Below are 19,258 nucleotides of genomic sequence, written 5' to 3'. Positions count from 1 at the left end.
GAATTGGAGTACGCCCTAGTAAAGCCTGATTGTCAGAGCTGGTGAATTTTAAAAAGGCAATCTGGATGTAAGGACACTTTAGAAGAATTCTATGCAATAAAATCCTATTTTAAACTTGGAGAAAATTGTTACAAAAACGTATGGAATGCTTCAGACTGTTTTTGGACCATCTCGCATGAATCAAAAAATAGTTTTGGAGTGGCATAAGAGATTTAAAGAAAACAGGGATCCTGTGGTAGATGATGAGAGGTGTGGGAGGAGTAAGGAAGTAAGAACACCAGAGTTGATTGGTCAAATAAAGAATTTCATGGATAATGACCATCGTGTGTCTATAGAGACAATAAGTGCACAGTTTGATGTCAGTGTGGGAACTGTACACACAATTATTTGTGAGGAACTGAAGATGGGGAAGATTTGCATGAAGTTTGTTCCAAGGGTGCACCATCCTTGTTGCAGACTATTTGACCTAGATGACCATCAAGATCGTTCCTCACCCTCCCTATAGTCCAGACTTTGTTCCCTGTGACTTTTGGTTATTCCCTAAGCTCAAGGAAAACCGTAGAGGCTGTCGTTATGAGACAATTGAAGGGATGAAAGAGGCTGTGACGAGGGTCATTGACACGCTCACAAAAGAGGACTTCCATGAGGCCTCACAGGAGTTGTTGGAATGGTATAACAAGTGCATTGCAGCCGGAGGAGATTACTTCAAAGGAGACTAGAGTTTCATATTTAATTTTAACTCTTTTTTGTGCACCCACTATTCCACTAGAGTCTTGTGTGTACTATCAATAAAAGTGCTCATACGAAAAAAGTCTGGAAACTTGTTAATGGCATCTCATAGTCTGCATAAAATTTTGTTCATTTGCTACATTTCTTGAATCTTTTTTTATACATTCATCAGCAACTTGTGAATATCTTATACCATTATGTTTCAGATTTTAATCCTTTTTTTCTTTTTGTGCAGTTACTATTCCACAGCGTATATCATCACGTACATTCTTTAGAAATTAATTTTCTATTGTTAATTCGTGTCTTACTTCTTAGAGTTTTTCTAGCTTGGAACAATTTTCCATACGTTTTTTTCTCCCCTTATTCTACATCTTATCCTATTAAGCATTGGATCTTCTTGCGTTTCCGCAGTGATTCTATTTAAAGACAAAACATTTATCTCTATTCAATGTAAAAATGCATTTTCAAATTTTTATTCTGTTTCATCGTTTGACTCCTTGTGAAATCTTTTTTTTTTTTTTTCATAAAAGAGTCACCACTTATCAAGGCTCGGAGGCCACTCGAGGATAGGGGTTAATAAGCGTACAGTGGTTAATGGGACAATGACATAATAATTGTTAGTAGTGTAAATTTGGTAAATTGGATTACTTAAGGGGAATGGGTCATCAAGAACTTGTTTACGTTAGACTTGAAGACGACCATATTATAGCCAGCTGGAAAGCAGGCAAAAGGAAGAGAGTTCCACAGGTGTGCAGTTCTAAGAAAGAAACTTTGTTCTTGGAATCTAAAATTAGGTTTAGGCATAAATAAAGAGAGGGGACAACCTTTATAATGCATCTACGTGTAGAATAGAATTTCCTTTGACATATTCAAAGTGAAATGCCACCAATCTCATTGTCCATCCTACTGCTGCTGATGATGTTGTGATTTTAGGAACATCTTTTCTAGGATTGAATATAAATTCGAATGGCATATGATCATTTCTCAAAATAATTTTTTTTTTCCAATTGAAAATTGTCAAACTCTAATCATTGTCAACATAATAGCTAACATTTCCATTTGAATAATTAAATTCAGTGTTCAACAATCTTCCTAATAAATATACTAGCAGGAGCTGTGGAAATTCTACAGTAGCATCTTTATATGTAATATGGTGCTGCTGGGCATTCTGTGGACATTCAGTGTGAATGGAGACCCACAATATTATTGTAGCCCTTTTGTTAAAACTGTAAAAGTATTCATCTAAGTAATTTGGTGAATGTAATGTCAGAATATATCTGGTTATTATGGCTTATCTCCAATATCCTTATAGGAGTCTGCAACATATTTCCATTGTATGGAGCCCCGGCACAAACGTACCCCACCCTAATATCATTATACTATCTTTAGACAGAACATATACTAGTCTTAGATCCTAGTCAGAAAACCAATAAGGTATATTTTAGTTTCACGTATGGCCCAAAAGCAACATCATTTATTTATTTATTTATTTTATTTTATTTTTACATTGCATCTTCAGTGATCAGGAGATCCTATTTATTAAAAAGGAGGATAGAAGGTGATAACGTACTATGAACATTAAATTAGTGTATCTATATACTGATTTAATGTTCATAGTATGTTATCCCTTTTATCCTCCTTTTTAATAAATAGTATCTCCCGATCAAATAATTTATAATCTGGAAGCAGGGAAACACTTACGTTAAAGGTACTATGGTATTAATATATAGATTATCAGACGTCCTTCTTGTGATAATATTTTAGATATTAAATATTTGCTTGAATCTGTAGTTAATGTGATCCCTTCTTTGGGGAGGAAAAAATGTTCACTATTAGTTTCTTTGCTATAATTAATTTTAATCTATCAAAAGCTTTTTGTTCCTCTGACCAGATGAATTTAACATTTTTTTTTTTTTTTATAAATGTTTAGGGTTAGGGTTAGGTCTGTATGTTTTGGTAAATATCGCCTACGGAAATTTACTGATCCCAAAATTGATTCTTTTTTATTTGTAGGTACAGATATTTTTAATATTTTTCCTAATAATGCTTGGTCTGATGATGTAACGTTTTTGAAAGTGAATAAACTAGAGATTATATTTTACGATTACGATGACTTAAGATTATATTTTAAAGATCATATTTATTGTTTATGCATTTCAGTTAATTTGTCGTTATTCCAGCATTTTCTAATTTATTCAAGATTATGATTTTTTTTTTTTATTCATTTTCATTAGTAGCTCTTATGCATATCTCATCTTGGTAATAGATCATATTTTTTGCATCTTCTCCTAATACTTGTTCAATAGCCTTCTGAAATATGGTGCTTGCTGTTTTTCTTCCACATATCTCTTTCCATTTTAAAACTACCTGGACCAAGCACAAAAGAAATTCAAGCAATTGTATTTAAAAAGATGGGTAGAATCTTAAAAAGATCTCTCGGTTGGAATATATCAGATAGTGTGTGAATGTTTGGCATCCGGTAGGATGCCTCACCTCCAGCTTGAATAAACTAATAAGAAAATTAAAAAAAAAAAAAGTAAACCTATTGATGTCTTTATAGTTGTTACTTCATTGAAGTTATTGCCTATTGGTATTTGGCAATATGCGATTTTCAAATCTATTTTTTGCAATAACATTAACATGTTAATAGACTGTGGCCCCAGCCATTTTTCCATGTGGAAGTCCATGTCTCTCCAAATCATGAAGCAATTGGAAATATTGTTTTGCGAATGGCAATATTATACCAAAAGATAAAACAGCTTCGCCTGCCCTAGCCAATACAACCTACACCTATAAGATGCACATTAAGAGTATAGACGCATCATTTGTGCCTCTGTCCCATCGACGAAATGTTGCATCCCTCTGCCTGTTCTACAAGTACTTTAATGGTGAATGGTCTGATGAACTGCAAGCACTTGTGCCCCCTCTACGTAAATATCCCCGACAAGCCCGACAAGCAGCTAAATCCCACCCCTTCACAGTAGAGATCCCTAGATGCAAGAGAGCCTTTTACTCCAGTAGTTTCTTCCCCAGAACAACTAGACTTTGGAATTCCCTTCCGGGTCCCTGCTTCCCCGACTGTACTGACATGCAGAAGTTCAAGTGTAACGTGAACCGACATCTTGCTGCCCAACTTCCTACACAGTACCCCTGATACTTATGTCCCTGATAGTAGCTCCCTACAACAAAGTATCAGACAGAAACGACCTTCCCCACGTTACTATTTTGTGTGATGTTGAGATGAGGGAGGAGTATGATGGGCATATGTGGAAGTGTCCAAGAATGGTGTATACATGCTCTCACTGGACATCCCTTCGAGTACAAGAATGCACTTGCCCAGTGCCCAGTGATATAAGGATGACATTTGAGTTATTCGTCAGGGCCTTTGTAGGTCACTTGTAATCCGTGTCAATATTATCGTTTCAATTTGGAGAGGACTAGGATATATAAATCCTAATCCTGTTACAAAAGAAAAATAATGAAACGAATGGAATTGAAGGAAACAAAAACTCAATTGATGGATAAGATAAACGTGTCGTTTATTTACTGTTGAAAGAATGAATGTTTTAGATGTAACACGTGTTCATGTCCGCGCGGGTGTAACCATCGTTTGTTGCGGGACTGGTGGTGTAGAAAGAAAAGGAAATGTGTGTTCATCTCACTATCGTTTGTTCGTACGTGGGAAAAGAAGTGAGTAATATAGTAGAAATGAGAATGATAGTCTAGTGTGTAGACAAAGACAAAGGATAGAGGGTTGACATCAGTTAGCAGTCAGCTACGCGAAGGTATTCTCAGGGACAAGTTGTATATATAGAGAGAGAAAGAGTGAGAATGTCAATCCAGGTTACGGAGATAGAAAGCGTATAAAGTGTACGTACTGTTTGTTAGCTTGTGCCCCATACATAGTCGCAGGGGGCGCGACGCACGCGGGCGCCCCGAAAGGGGAGCGAATAGTCCGACAATCGCTCAACTCGAGAGCTAAGTCGAAAAGGGTTGGAAACAGCTTGCCTCTTGCTTTTATACTTGTTTCCGGTATTCTTTTGCGCATGTGTGGATTTCCTTTGAAAGGGGAAATGACGTTGTCCATGTGTGTGTACATGTGCGTATGTTAGCGTGTGTGTATACACGTGAATGTGAGTGTATGTACGCGAACGTAAATATATGTGCGTGTGTGGACGTGGGTGCGTATGTTTGTGTGCACGTATGTATATGACAAGTAATATAGCTTGAGATGTGAATGCATGTTTTTGTGTGAGACTAGAAAAGGCTCGCGCAAATTCGTAATGATGTTACTATTTCAGTCTTGTGTCAACGTTATCGTTTGTTTTTGTATTGGTGTTACCGGTCGAGTTCGTGTTAAAATTATCATTCATGTTCATATTGGTGTTAATGATCAAGTCCATGTTGACATTATAGTTTGTGTTCATATTGACGTTACTATTTGAGTTCGTATAGGCGTCATTCCTGGAGTCCGTAGTGGCGTTGCTATTGGGTGCATGTCAGTGATCGTCTCAATCCAACAGTTCTTTTGTGTTTTGCATTTTTTTAATACACTTTATTCTATTGTTATTTTCATGGAAGGTGCTCGATTGAGCTCCAATCTTTAGTTCCTTCCAGTAAGACATTCACAGCAAGAACTCTTCTTCCTACCACAACGGAAAAAACTTTCCCTTTTCCTCATCATAGTGTGTATCATGTCTGGCAAAATTTCCATGAACAGAGTTTCTTTCCAAAGGCTTCTCATCTGATTAAGACATTATCACGTGACTACATCCCTGCAAACTACAACATAATCATCTTCACATCTAATATCACTAAATATTTGTCATAAATCGTCCTCAATCAATAATTAAACTTTATTCATTCAATCCATTTATCGTTTTCAATCCTCTCATAACATTCTTCATCATACAACTGACGATCCACCCTCTTCAAAACGACCTGAATGACAGGATTTCTAATCTTAGATATGTAATTACCTAGTAAATATATACATAAGTATAAACCAATCGGGTGCTGAACTAGTATGTCTAGAAGGAATGGTGGAAGAGTGCAGATAATGAGATTAACCACAGAGAAGATCAATCAGTTAACTTAACAAAAAAGTGACTATTCTTGTAAATAGATTCTATTCTTCAGAAAGAGAAGAAAACGTGATGATGTTCTATTATTAAGCACTTTTATAGATTTTTAGGGGAAAAAAATATATTTGAAGTTAAAAACTTGTTAGATCATTAGAGCTATTAACCAATAAGATCGAGCGTAACAACGTTTCCAAGGTTAACGGGTCGAGAGGTCAGAGTGCACTTTGCATATGTAATTAGATGCTGCTCTCGTCCAATGAGAAATCAGCTTGAATAGCATCAGCCCACATGACAAACAATAATGGCTAACAATATCGACGATGTCTGCTCGTGTCCAAAGTGCGGCCGAGGAGGAGAAAGATGCCTGGTTTTATTCTGACAAAGATTCAGACCCACACAGGATGTTTTCCCGGTCGAAGAACTGGTTACCCGGAGCGCTCTGGAGGCCCAAAAATCCACACTCTTTAGAACATCTCAAGTAAGATTATATTTGTGTTGACGTGTAACAGGGGAATATATTTAAGAAAAAAAGAAATGGTCTTTTATTTTAAAAAGCGGTCGCGTAAGGTTGTGTTTTTTGGAAAAAACAAAAAAAAACAAAAACGTTTTGTGGAATTTTAGATTGATCATTATTAAAAAAAAATACTTTAATAAACTAATTTTGACTAGAATATTGATAGCTTTATAATTTAATACGTCTTTTTGAATGTTGGTATTGCCACCTGATGATTGGAAAGATTAGCGAAAAATGAACTTTTACGATTTAAAAAAATTTTTTTTTTTAATCGTAAATGCGATTGTTTTATTCATTATTTTTTTAATTTTATAATAAATACTTAAATAGTTTATTTCTTATATGAATTTGCTGCTCGTATAAATCAGACTCCACGGCTGTCGATATTGACTCTATGAAATCTAGCGAACAGTCACAGCAGCCGAAAGAAAATCACACAAAATTAAACTCGGGTTCCTGAAATGGGGAAAGCAAAAAACACGTAATGACTTTATTTTTAAACTGATATAATTAGATTTTTCGCATTATATATTCTAGTGTTTATTTATTTCAGTCATGCGTATATTTTATTTATTAGTTAAAAAAATTAAAACCATTAAAAAAAAAAGTGCTAAATGCATTTACTGATACGCGCTATTTTTTAAATCGTATTTCCAATTTTTTTTATTTTTTTTTTAATAGTAAGGTTAAAGTATAGAGTAGGTACAAAACACCCTTCCCATGTTAAGAATGGCTTTTTAAATAACGTTATTTCAGCACAGATGCATGTCTGCAGTGCATGAGTACCAAAAAAAACAAAAAAACAAATGTCCATGATTGGCAAAAACAATACAGAATACAAACCGTGCTGAAATAACGTTCTTTAGAAACCCATTCTTAATATGGAGAGGAGTTTTGTAACTGTTTTGTACTTTCACCTAACAGTTTAATAAACAAAAGACGTCGTAAAAATTAAATCTAACGTGAAAATCCTATATATAAAAATAGCACGGTCCGGTCCGTATTCCGCGTAAGTAGTACTTATATATATTTATATATTTGTTGTTCTATTTCCGTTTCGGGAACTTGACTTTAACTTTGTGATTGTTTTCTGTTGTTGTAACTCGTTACCGGATCAATATATTGGTAGCCATGAGATTTAAAGCACCAACATCTTTTTGTTAAATGACGCAAACAAGAACCAAATATTAACAAATCCAATTTTTTTTTTTTTTTTTTTTTTTTTTTTTTTTTTTTTTTACAAATTCTGTAATTAGTTGGTTACATTATCTCTATTTCATCTTAACATTTATCCCCCCCCCCGGCTTTCACTTTGATTAACGCCTGGTAAGTGTAGGTTAAGAGTTTAATTATATTTATTGAATAATAACAGCCACAGATTGTTGGTGAATTTTCCGTCTGTGTTTACTACTATTCTTTACTACTCCTGAAATAAAAAGCAAATGATTCGTTTCGTGTACTTTTAAGAAAAATGTGCTTAGATTAGTCTCTATGGCTGCCCATATTGACTCGGTAGACCCCCCCCGGTAAAGAGTAGGGGTTATTTTTCAAGTTTCGTTACCTGGTGTTTACACAGGTTTTTGCTCGTAGCTGTTACAAAATGAAATTAATTTTTTTCTTCAAACTGTATTTTTATTTTTAATAAGCAAACGAACAGAAAAATTGATAATCCCTTTTGATGCTTATTTCGACAGCTCGATTTGTTTTCATCGTTTTAAGCAAAAAAAAAAAAAAAAAAAAATTACGTATTTAATTACCGTGTCGAAAATATATCAAATTACGAACATTCGTCGAGTAGAAAGGGCCGACGTACACGAGTGCTACAGTGCTAACTGCTACCCTACTAGCGAAATACGCATCGGCTCTGATGTTGAACGTTGTTCGATTGAGGGAGACATCATTATTATAAAAAGGAAAGTTTTTTTTTTTTTTTTTTTTTTTTTTTTTTTTTTTTTTTGAGTTAATTTAATTAACAGGAAAATTGAATATTTTTAAGTTTAATTAGTTTTACAATACCTGCGGAAAAAAAAAGAATTATATATTTTTATTTTATTTTTTCCCCGGATTTAACAAACAAAAACAGAACAAATTTGATGCTTATGCACTTGTTACCGTTATTTTTATTAAAAATTTTTTTTTTTTTAATGGTTTAAGTGTCTCCCTCAATGTTTTGAATCCTTTTTTAAAGGAAAAACTTGAAAGTCAAAATTAGCACTTGTGGCGATAAACAAAGCTTTAGTATGTACGTACCTACCTCTCATGGGAATGTCGTGGATTGAAACGGTGAAATGTTATTTGGTGCTAGTGCAATTATTGATCTTATTTTTTTCAATAGTACTTTCAAGTTTTAATTGAAGTTTTACGGTACCTGTTTTTATCAGGTGAAAGTACAGAGGTGTAGGTGTACACAACACCATCCTGTCCCCATATTAAGAATGGCTTTCTAAATGTCATTATTTCAGCACGGCTCTGAGTACTTTCATTTTCTTGAATAAAAAAAACTACTCGACTAGAACACTACTGTTTTTGTTTTAATTTTTTATTCAAAAATAAAGATTACAATTCTTCAAAACAAATTTTTTTGTATTTTTTTTTAATTATCATATTTTTCATGAACATGCGCTAAAAATGTTTCAAGATTACATAAACTTCGTCCCCCCCCCCAAAAAAAAAAATAGCTTAAACATGAGACGGGAGGGTGGTGTTGTGTACCCATTCTGTACTTTCACCTAACAATCTAATAAGAACAGGTATTTTTTTTTTAACATTGGGGGGGGGGGGCACTTAAACCATTAAAAAATAAAGTAACGGTAACATAAGTGCCTAAATCCCCCCCCCCGGCCCCCAGAACATAGAATTTTCTAATTTTCAAAAGTACATTATAGGACTTCTTGGGTGGAAAAGTTAAAATTTTCTGAAAAGGAAAGCACTCAAAGTTGGGCAGAGGGGGGGGGGAATAATTTCATCCCCCCCCCCCTCGCTTGCGCCCCCAATGTAAACAGTAAAATCTTCGAAAAATGTTAAATGTTGTTCTAATTAGTAAATGTCGGTGCATTACTTACGGGAAAACAGTTAACTAAACTGCGGAAGCACCTATTAAGCCACATAAGTTCTATAATTGAATCACCCTCCCGCAAAAAAAAGAACGAAAAAACGTAAAAATGTTTGCTTATGTTTTTGTAAACCGCATTAAAAACTACGTGAGACAAAAAAAAAAAAACGTCAGTCCGTAATTTTTTGATTGGTACGCCATGTGAGAAGGCAGTTTGCTAGGTGAAGCAAGTCGTCGTTTATGCTGCAGGCAGCGCGTAAACGGAAGCTGCAAAATGGTGGAAAGTAGTTCGTGGGTTCAGGGGTTAATACCATGCAAACGGTAAATTTGCCCCAATTCGACTCTGATTCGTTATCAGCGACCTCAATTAAAAAAAAAATTAAAAAAAATTAGAGTGGTCGGTGTTCTGTTGTAGCGTATGTGGATATTTGCAAAAAAAAAAAAAAAACTAAAATCATAAATCATTCGCAAATTTCAAGCCAAAATAAGCTAGGTCACACACGCAAAAATTCTTTCCTTGTAAAAATAATGTCTCCCTCAATTGAACCACGTTCAACATCGGAGCCGATGTGTATTTCGCTAGTAGGGTTGTAGCACTCGTGTACGTCGGCCGTAGAAAGTTATTTATAGTTGAAAGTATTTTTTTACGGAAAAGGGGAGTGCTTGTTAAGATATAGTCGAGAGATCGATTTTTTTTTAAATGTCGTTTTAAGAAAAACTGTATTACTTGTCGGTACTAGTGCACTTATTGATCCGTGCTGAAATAATAACGTTATTTAAAAAGCCATTCTTAACATGGGGAGGGAAGAGTGTTTTGTAACTATTCTATACTTTAACATAACAATTTAATAATAAAAAAAGCTTTAAACTTGAAAATACGATTTAAAAAATAGCGCGGATCAGTAAGTGCACTAGCACCAACTTGTCATGCCGCAAATAATATATCCAAAAATTAAAATTCATCCAGTAGAAAGTTATTTCGGCACTTCTGCATTATACGGACGGCGGCAGTTTTTTTTTTCTCCACTAAAACTGTCACCAGGTAGCGTTTAGCGGTCAAAGAACAAGGGGACGATAACTCTTAGTTTTGGAAATTGTTTAGTTTCAATTGTTCAAAATAAAAATCCAATCTTGCTTTAGTTCAAAAATTTTATTATAAATTATATTTTCTTACGCAAGCTTTTCAATGTTTCTACAATTGATACATTTTTATACAATGTTTAAATTTTCAAATATTTTTGTGTTCGAAAAACCTATTTGCCGTGGTATTTGGCCAAGAAGAAATTGGAGTTATCGCCCCTTAACAGTTATAGCCGTCCGCATAATGCAGAAGTGCTGTTTTTGTTTTTGTTTTTTAAAAGTAATTTTTACAAGCACCAAATTACTTTTGGGGGAAACGGCATGTTCTCTATATGTAAATACTTTGAAGATTGCGAATACATGGGACATACTTATCTGTTTTCACTAGTGTAATGGCTGACATACTCTTTTAGCGACAGTCTTGAAGTTAAGCCCGGCAACTCGAAAGTAAGGTCGACAACTCTAGAAGGGTCACATCAGCATCTTATTTTGTCAAGAAAATTATATTGAACGAATTGGAAGTAATCACTTGATTAAATAAAGTAAACGAACAAAATATACATTTTTATATGTTTATAACTATTTAACAGAAAGAAGAAACAATTTTTAGAAAGTGTATTATTGTCTTAACAGAACAAAATATTAAAAAAAAAAAAAAAACGAAACTTTGTCGTGTAAAGCGTAAAACTTGAAATAAAATATTAAGAGATATTTTAATATCTAAATATTTGAAAACATTAATTCATTTTGTGATCTGACGGTTTTACCCTCAAATTAAATTAAAAAAACTATTAAAATATTACTTAAAAACCGTGAAAGTGCTGTGTGTAATAAAAGAAGATAAAAAAATTAAATTATTTTTTTAATATTTGTATTAAATATCAATTAAATATTTTATTTTATGTTTTTAAATGTTAATAATTTGTAATATCGTGATTTGACGGTGTAAATACTGATGTGACCCTTCTACAGTTGTCAAAGTTATTTTCGAGTTTGCCAGGCTTAACTGCAAGACTGCCCTTTTAGCCTTATAGCGATAGACTTTTTACTAAAACAATGAATTTTTCTAATTTTTGGGTATATTACTATTTTCTACATGACAAGTAAATACTGTTTTTGCTTAAAACGACAAAATTTCATCTTTCGATTTGTATCATAACATGTCCCAATTCTGTATTTTCACCCAACAATTTCTAAAAAAATACCATCAAAATTCAACTTGAAAACGCGATCTAAAAATAGCATGGTTCGTATTCTGTATTGATACATCTACAAAAGTGAAATTGTCTGCGTGTACATTTCCCTACTAAATTACTGTCAATTTTTAGTCTACAGATTCGAGATTTGACATAAGGGGTATTGAGATTTGGGAAAATCTTTTAAATTGGTTTTTCGACCAGAAATTTGGCTGTCAAAGTTCAACCATTTGACCTTTGAAAACTCTACCAAACTTTGTGTCTAAGCACTTGAAATTTTAGATGTAGGTTCCTTGGACATGGATCAAACTTAACTTGATTTGAACCCAAAACAAATGTTAAGGGATCGAAATTGGTGTCAAAGTTTAAAAAAAAAAAAAAAAAATTTATCTCTCAGCCAATTTTTTTGTGTAATTGAAATTTTACATAGTGTATTCAGATATAGGGCAAGCTGTTAAATCAGTTTGTGACCAAAAATTTTGCTACCAAGGGGTCAAAGTTAAAGATTTGACCTTTGCGGTCTCTAGCAAACTATTCAGCCAATTTTGGGTCTAAACACTTGAAATTTTAGATGTAGGTTACTTGGACATTAAACTTTTTAATATATATATATATATATATATATATGTTATGAACAGTACATAGGGCCTGAGCAAAGCTGGGCTGAACTGCTAGTATATATATAAATGTTGAAAGCAAATTAAGCTCTTGTTGCCCGAACGAAAAATAAAAATCAACTTTTTTGTAATTGTTTTTTTTTTTTTTTTTTTTTTTTTTTGGTACTTATGCACATATTGTACCATGCGGAAATAATGACGATATTAAGAAACCCCTTCTTAACATGAGAAGGGGGCGTTGCAACTATTCTGTACTTTCACTTAATCAATGTAGTATCTGTTCTGATGCTACACTTCACCTTTTCTGTCCTCAGCAGTGGAAGAGAAATCCTTCATGACTGAGACAATTTAAATTGTTTTGTTTTTTTTCCTATCCAGGGTGTCCCTTTTTGGGAGCTGGATTTTCTTCACATTAAAAACTGACCTTGTCTAACTCTGCCCTCGTGGAAAGGCAAGTGAATAGAACAATATAAGATATCGCAAAATTTGAAGTCAACTTGATAAGACTATTAAAAATAGCGCTTGTTTGTGGATCTGAACGAGAACCCCCACCCTCCAATTTTAATAGTATGTTTTAGTATGAAATTTTACAATTATAAGCAAGCCCCTCATTGGTTGGTTGATCACCCACTTTGTTTAGACTAATCAGATGCGTCAAGATTTTTAACCACTGAGCGTTGGGCTTGGCAGGTTTTTGAATGCATTTTTTCCTTTCAGTTTTTGACAGGCAGCTGTAGGAGAAGGATGGTACTCTACTCTTTTTGGATATGAGACTTTATTTTTCAAGCCTAAATGATTAGGCTAAGTTATTATTATACATGCCTCCATTGACTTTTTAAGGTCAACTATTGACCTGTCTTTAATGACTTTTCAATTGAACATTCTTTATGAACTTCTCTGTCGAATAAAATCCTTTGTCAGAAGGCATGCCAACTCCTTCGACCGGCTGTAATAAATCCGATCTTCAAACAGTGCTGAGCCTGAATTCCAATTTCTGAAATGAATGACAAAATGAAGATAAAAGACTATTTTATTACCTTTAAAGGTTGTTACCAGCTCTATACACAGACAAATTGGGATTTCATTTTTTTTTTTTTTTTGTCAAGTTTTAGAGGTATGCTTTGTTGTAATTATTTGCCACTGTCTTGGAGCAAAAACAGGTGAGAAGATAATTTCTCATAGTATAGTTTTGAGGTCGGGTGTCTATTCCAAAAGCCGTTCTTAACATGGGGAGGTTGAGTGTTTATACTATGCTGGGTTAGGTCGTTAAAAAAACAATACCTACTGCAGAATATCTGAAAATTATGGGGGGAGGGGAAGGTCTTCAGGTCTGCCTGCTTGTTTTCTAATGTTTTTATTCTACAATCACATGAACAGTTTTTGTAAGTTGTATATTATTTGATTTCAGTCTTTGCCTGCAACATTGAAGGAATGGTCAATATGAACCTGTCCCAAATATCTACATATCTTATCCCCTCCAATGAAGTTTTCTTTTCTGTTGGACTATAAACCATTCCTGAAGTTTGCTATAATCAACCGCACTGAATAATATAAAAACAAACTGACCGACTGAGTGATTGTAAATAATAAAAATTTAAAAAAAACTACAAAAACGATTAAAAACCACAAAATGCAATCTATACTTCCATAATTTTTTTTTATATATATATATATATATATATATATATATATATATATTAAAAACCCTTTTTTTTTTTTTATATATATTTAAAAAGATGGGCCATGGAATTCCATTCATCTGCAAAAGATTTAGCTAATTTGCATATTCTTTTAAACGTTAATTTTAATTAATTCCCTATTAGTTTTTTCGGTTTTCTTATGGGATAATCATCTTTAGTTAACTATGACTATATTATTCTTCCTGATATTCATAAATGACCTCCCTGATAAAATAGATTGTCGTAACGAAGGAACAAATGATATATTAGAATTATAACCATCAATATCTCCAGAATAAAATGTAAATGTACTTTTTTCTACTTAAAACGATAATCATTTGTTCCTTTTCTTGCTAATTTACAAGTAAAACTTTACACAGTTCCTTTTTGAAAGTGACAATATAACCAGTTTTCTAAAATCGTTTTACGGCGATACAGGGACGCAACAATCGCATGACATAGTTTTATGTTAGTACATTTATGTGTATTCTCGTATCTACGTGGCACACATTAGTTCTAATTGATTATTGAAATCAACATGCTTCTACAGAATCCAAATAAACTTTTGCTGAAGAAAAACAAAAAAAAAAAATTACTTTACGGGAACCACGCAGTAAGTAAAAACCAATATATCCTATAAGCTTTTCCTCCCAAAACAATTAAGCTATTTAACCAAACATGTCTGCCTTCAGTACTAAACAGAATCCTCACTGAACAAGAATCAAGAGGTTCCCTGCGTGGTGTGAACAATTAATTTATCATATTTCAAATGAAGATAAATTTGAACGTTATTTGAATGACCTCAAAACCTGAAGCAGTGTAGCAAGTGGCACGCCGAATAGAGGCTTCATTGCTGATGAACAAGAAGTCAATGGAAAAAATTCTCAGCATAAAAAAAGGCCATTAACCTAAAAGTGCTACTTGGCTTCATAAGCATTCATGCTCCAGTTATTAGTAGTGCCTTCATTAAAGAGGCACATAGTATAGATGAAATATTTGATTAGCTCCGACAATACTATGATTATCGCAAGTCCGGAACGAATATCATGAACATGTTCAGTTTCAAGTGCGGCGCCACTGAAACGAGAGGTTCTCTGGGAAAGGTGCTACTCATTCATGGAGGATAGTCTAATTACGAAAGCTTCAGCTATCAAACATTATGGAGCAAAGCTAGAGAATGATGAACGCCTAACTCCAACTTTACAGAATATCACGGTGATTTGGCTTGATGCAATCCACCAAGACCTACCCTCCATTGTTAAGCAAAGATTTGTCATCACCTTAAGAGATTCTACACTATATTCCATTAGGACGGAAATGTGCTGCAATACCGTCCCTGTTATATAAACTAGGTGATAGAGGGCAACATATCATACTCTAGTTCCATCTATAGAAGGAAAGGACCGATGAAGCCAGGAAATCGGAGAAGTTGCATGGGGATACGGGCCAAAATGTTGCCTCTGCGATGCTGCCAATAGACCAGGAGCAAAAACCCATAATTTCCAAGACTGCCCTTTTATGCCAACCTCAGACAGAAAATTCCTTCGGTCTAAAATTGGAGATATCGAAATCATATCAGAAACTGAGGAAGATGACGAAGAATTAGTGTTATAGTTCCAATAATAGGATAATTCAAATCCAAAGACCTTAGAGTCCCAAAATCAACAGTAAACATATCGTCACCATGTATGGCTGTAGAAGTAAACAAAGATGCGGACATTACACTAGGCATGGGTGCAGAAAGTAACCTAATTAGAAAGAGTGAAGCAAGACGTCTCAAACTGAATATCTTACCTACCACCCACAAAACCAACATATTTTCAGATACTCTTGGCCAAATCATCGAAATATGTAGGTATTTGCACACCATTCCGTGGAGTATATGTCTATACAAGAGCGGTAATGGGTCTCCCAGGCTCTGAATCCGCTTTAGAACAATTAATGTCCAAAGTATCAAAAACCATTTGCTGTCCAGCATCAACAGAAATCCTAGGTTGGCAATGGACCAGGGGAATGCTCAAGGCTACAAGCCATCGTCTGGATACTTTGGCTGTGATTTTTTCCCCCTGAAACCATCAAAAACATGAGATCATTCATAGGATCCTACAAGTTCCTGAGTAAAGTCATACCTAAGCACTCGATTTTTTTTTTTTTTTTTTTTTTTTTTGCGCAACAGGTTCATCAAATGACAGAATTCAATGGACGTCGGATCTGGAGGAGGCATTCTTCAAAGCAAAAGAACACCTTAAGCAAACAAAAATCCTGACCTTACCTAGAAGAGAGGACCAGCTACAAATAGATGCAGCCACGGCTTCTTCTGGCTCAGCAGCATCCCTTTTCATCTTGAGGAGACAAAGCTCATCTCGCAGGTTTATTCAACGTTCGTAAAACATCTAACCAAGCAGGTTGGCTAGCCTGTGAGTTGGAAGCTCTGGGGATTGCTTCAGCTATCAAGCACTTCAGTCCATATATAATTCAATCAGAATACATTACCGAAGTGCTCACAGATAGCCGCCCCTGTGTACAAGCATGAAACTCCAACGCGGTGCATTCTCTGCGAGCTCTAGTCACAACGTTCCTATTATCTCTTGATATTCTGTTAAATTATCCCATTACAAGCATCGTGGACATCGGCAATATTACGTACCTAATGTACTTCAACAAGTCATCTTTTTTATTTGTTGGTCAATATTTAAGACTTACATTGATGAAAAGAGAATAAAATAAGTATTCCAATGATGATTTTTCTTTTCTGCGTTCAGTATTTTGATGCTCCAAGTTAAAAATTAAAAAACGGTAAAAAATTACAACAGCAAAAAAGGAAACTGCTTTTTTTTTTTTTTTTTTTTTTTTTTTTTTTCAATGCTTACATTTTATGTTATGATTGGATATGGCTGAAATTTTACAGGCTATATAAACAAAGAAGTCCATCTCTACTTTTTTTTTTTTTTTTTTTTTTTTTTTATAACCACAGGAAGCAAAGTTACGACCGAGCAAAGTTGACGAAGAATATTTCAAAATTGATAAGATAAATTGGTATATATCATCCATTTTCATATAGATAATAGTTTCAGAATTATTTTCATGTATAATGCGTAAATATTTGATAATTATTGTGCGGAAATTTCTTTAAAATGTTATCTTTTATAGAAATTCAAATCGCTTAAAGGGAAACGATGACAGTGGTGGTTAGCTATGTGCTAACCATCGCTGTCAGTGTTATTAATGAGTTTGTATTATAATTAGAAAACTGTTAGGCTAGTCAATTGAAAAGAGATGAGTTTCAAAAATATCGGCGAAAAAAGCAAACCCCCCCCACACACACCTTTCTTGTAGGAATGTGCCTAGTTGAGGATGAAGGAATTAATGTTTTTAGCTAATTTCTTTATTTGTTGTCTGAAGGGTCGAGCTTCATCAAAATGATACTGATCTCGTGAAAATCCGTCACCTGTCTAAAGTTTTTGTGGAACCTACATAAATTTAAACACTGAGATTTTCTTCATCTTAATCGTTTATTAGGATTACATTAACGAAATGAAGGAACATTGTCAGAAATACACCAAAAGTTTCTTATTGTTCCAAATATAAATTGGATTTTCTACAAATTGTATAAGGTAATTTTTTTTTTTTTTTCTTTTTTCGTTTCGATCATTTTTCTCAATAGTTTAGAAATTAAAATTTTAATCTTGATATTTCAATATGATTACCTTTCTCAAAATACAGATTGTTTCAAATTTTTTATATAAATTTGATTTACCGTTTAAAACTGCTAGCTCTACTATTAGGATACTTAATTGTCACTACTGAGTCATGGCTTAACACACTGTAAAGCGAACCAGATCAAACTTCTAAAATTTGTTTGTCGTTTTATTTCTACTGTCTGTCCCCCACCCCTCAGCCGTAGGTATTTTTCTTCACCTTCCCCATAGTTGTAATTCATTACAAAAAATGTACAGAAACCAGATTTTTTTTTCCTATTTCAGTCACCTAAATTTAAACTGCAATGGCTATCAACATTATTTACAAACTTATCTTTTTTTTTAATTTTTTTTTTATTAAACCATGTTTTTATTTAAAAAAGCTTGCTATAGCTTAGTTTTTTTTTAGTTTTTATAACAAAGTATAGTGATGACTTTTTTTTTTTTTTCTCTTTTGTGGGGGAGGCAATAGTTTGCAACAATTTATTAACTCATTAGAAAATGAAACTGGTTCATATTTTATAATTAAAATGTTTGAGTTCAAAAATATTTTGGGTACTTCTACAAAATTCAGAATTTGAACTGAACTGTTTTTTAATCCTAACCAAACCCTTACTAAACCCTATGTTTAGTTCGAGAAAAAAAACCCTTCCACCTATTGATCTTCAACTATAATATTTAAAATATTTTAGATATTTTTATATAGTAAAATCATTCTTCTAAATTCTATCCTGTACAATGCCACGGCATAGGTTCTGTTAGTTAAAAACAAATTGCCCATAATTGAAAATAACTAAAAAAAAAAAAAAAAAAAAAAAAAAAAAAAAATTGTACACTTTTTAGAGATAATTAAATTCTGTTTACCATAAAAAATCTATCAAAATAACTCAAATTAAGTGGGCTTTAAAATGAAAGAAATTTACTATATTCCCCCCCCCCACCTCCCAACTCTGAAGGCTGGTTTTGTGATATTTATTACTAGTTTGAAGTAAAATTTAAAATGCAATGGCTATCGGCATTATTCACAAACTTTTATCTATTTATTTTTCAAATAAAAATAAATAAAATAAAAGATAAGTTTGAATAATGTCGATAGCCATTGCATTTTAAATTTTATTTTATTTTTTATTTTATTTATTTTATTTATTTTTTTTTTTTTGCAACCGATTTCACATGTGATCTATAAAAAATTTACCCTCCATTAATAAAATGTCTGCGAAAGAAAATTCTAATTTCAGCTGATAGTACATAAAAATAACCTTATTACATCGCTGGTTAATTATGCATCAAACGTTACATTAGATCTTTTAATGAAATCATGTCTTATTCAAAAAATAAACCTGAATTTGTCCACATTAAATCAAATATCTACACAGAATTTGTCTAAATTGCAAAAAAATTCAATTTTGTTGACAAATGTTTCTTTTCATATATTTCCTCATTACCATTACAAGGCTATGAAATTTTCTGTGCCATTTTTATGCCATATTTCAGGTGAATTGTTTTTAATCTGCAAAGATTGAAACCAATTTAATCAATATTGTTCAGATGACCTTTATATTTCAGCTCAAGTTAATTTGCGACAAATATTTGGATTTCATATAATTGC

General features: G+C 33.3%; 1 protein-coding gene across 13 annotated transcripts in view; it reads left to right on the top strand.

The window, feature by feature from the left end:
* Window positions 1–6,076: 6,076 nt before the first annotated feature.
* LOC145285826 (protein CLEC16A-like) overlaps window positions 6,077–19,258 on the top strand; it is a 154,181-nt gene continuing 140,999 nt past the window's right edge. For 7 of the 13 annotated variants that reach the window (XM_080134259.1, XM_080134254.1, XM_080134253.1 and 4 more), the window contains exon 1: window positions 6,077–6,291. In XM_080134259.1, the coding sequence (XP_079990385.1) occupies window positions 6,134–6,291 (158 nt within the window). In that variant the 5' untranslated portion in view covers window positions 6,077–6,133. The remainder of the gene's footprint in view (window positions 6,292–19,258) is intronic. The other 6 variants (XM_080134263.1, XM_080134261.1, XM_080134260.1 and 3 more) reach the window with 1 other exon arrangement.

This window comes from Euprymna scolopes, chromosome 10 (assembly GCF_053919585.1).
Source record: "Euprymna scolopes isolate OS-2025 chromosome 10, ASM5391958v1, whole genome shotgun sequence".
NCBI classification, from domain to species: domain Eukaryota; kingdom Metazoa; phylum Mollusca; class Cephalopoda; order Sepiida; family Sepiolidae; genus Euprymna; species Euprymna scolopes.
The sequence above is the reverse complement of the archived record's forward strand: the minus strand, read 5'-3'. Positions and strand labels throughout refer to the sequence as shown.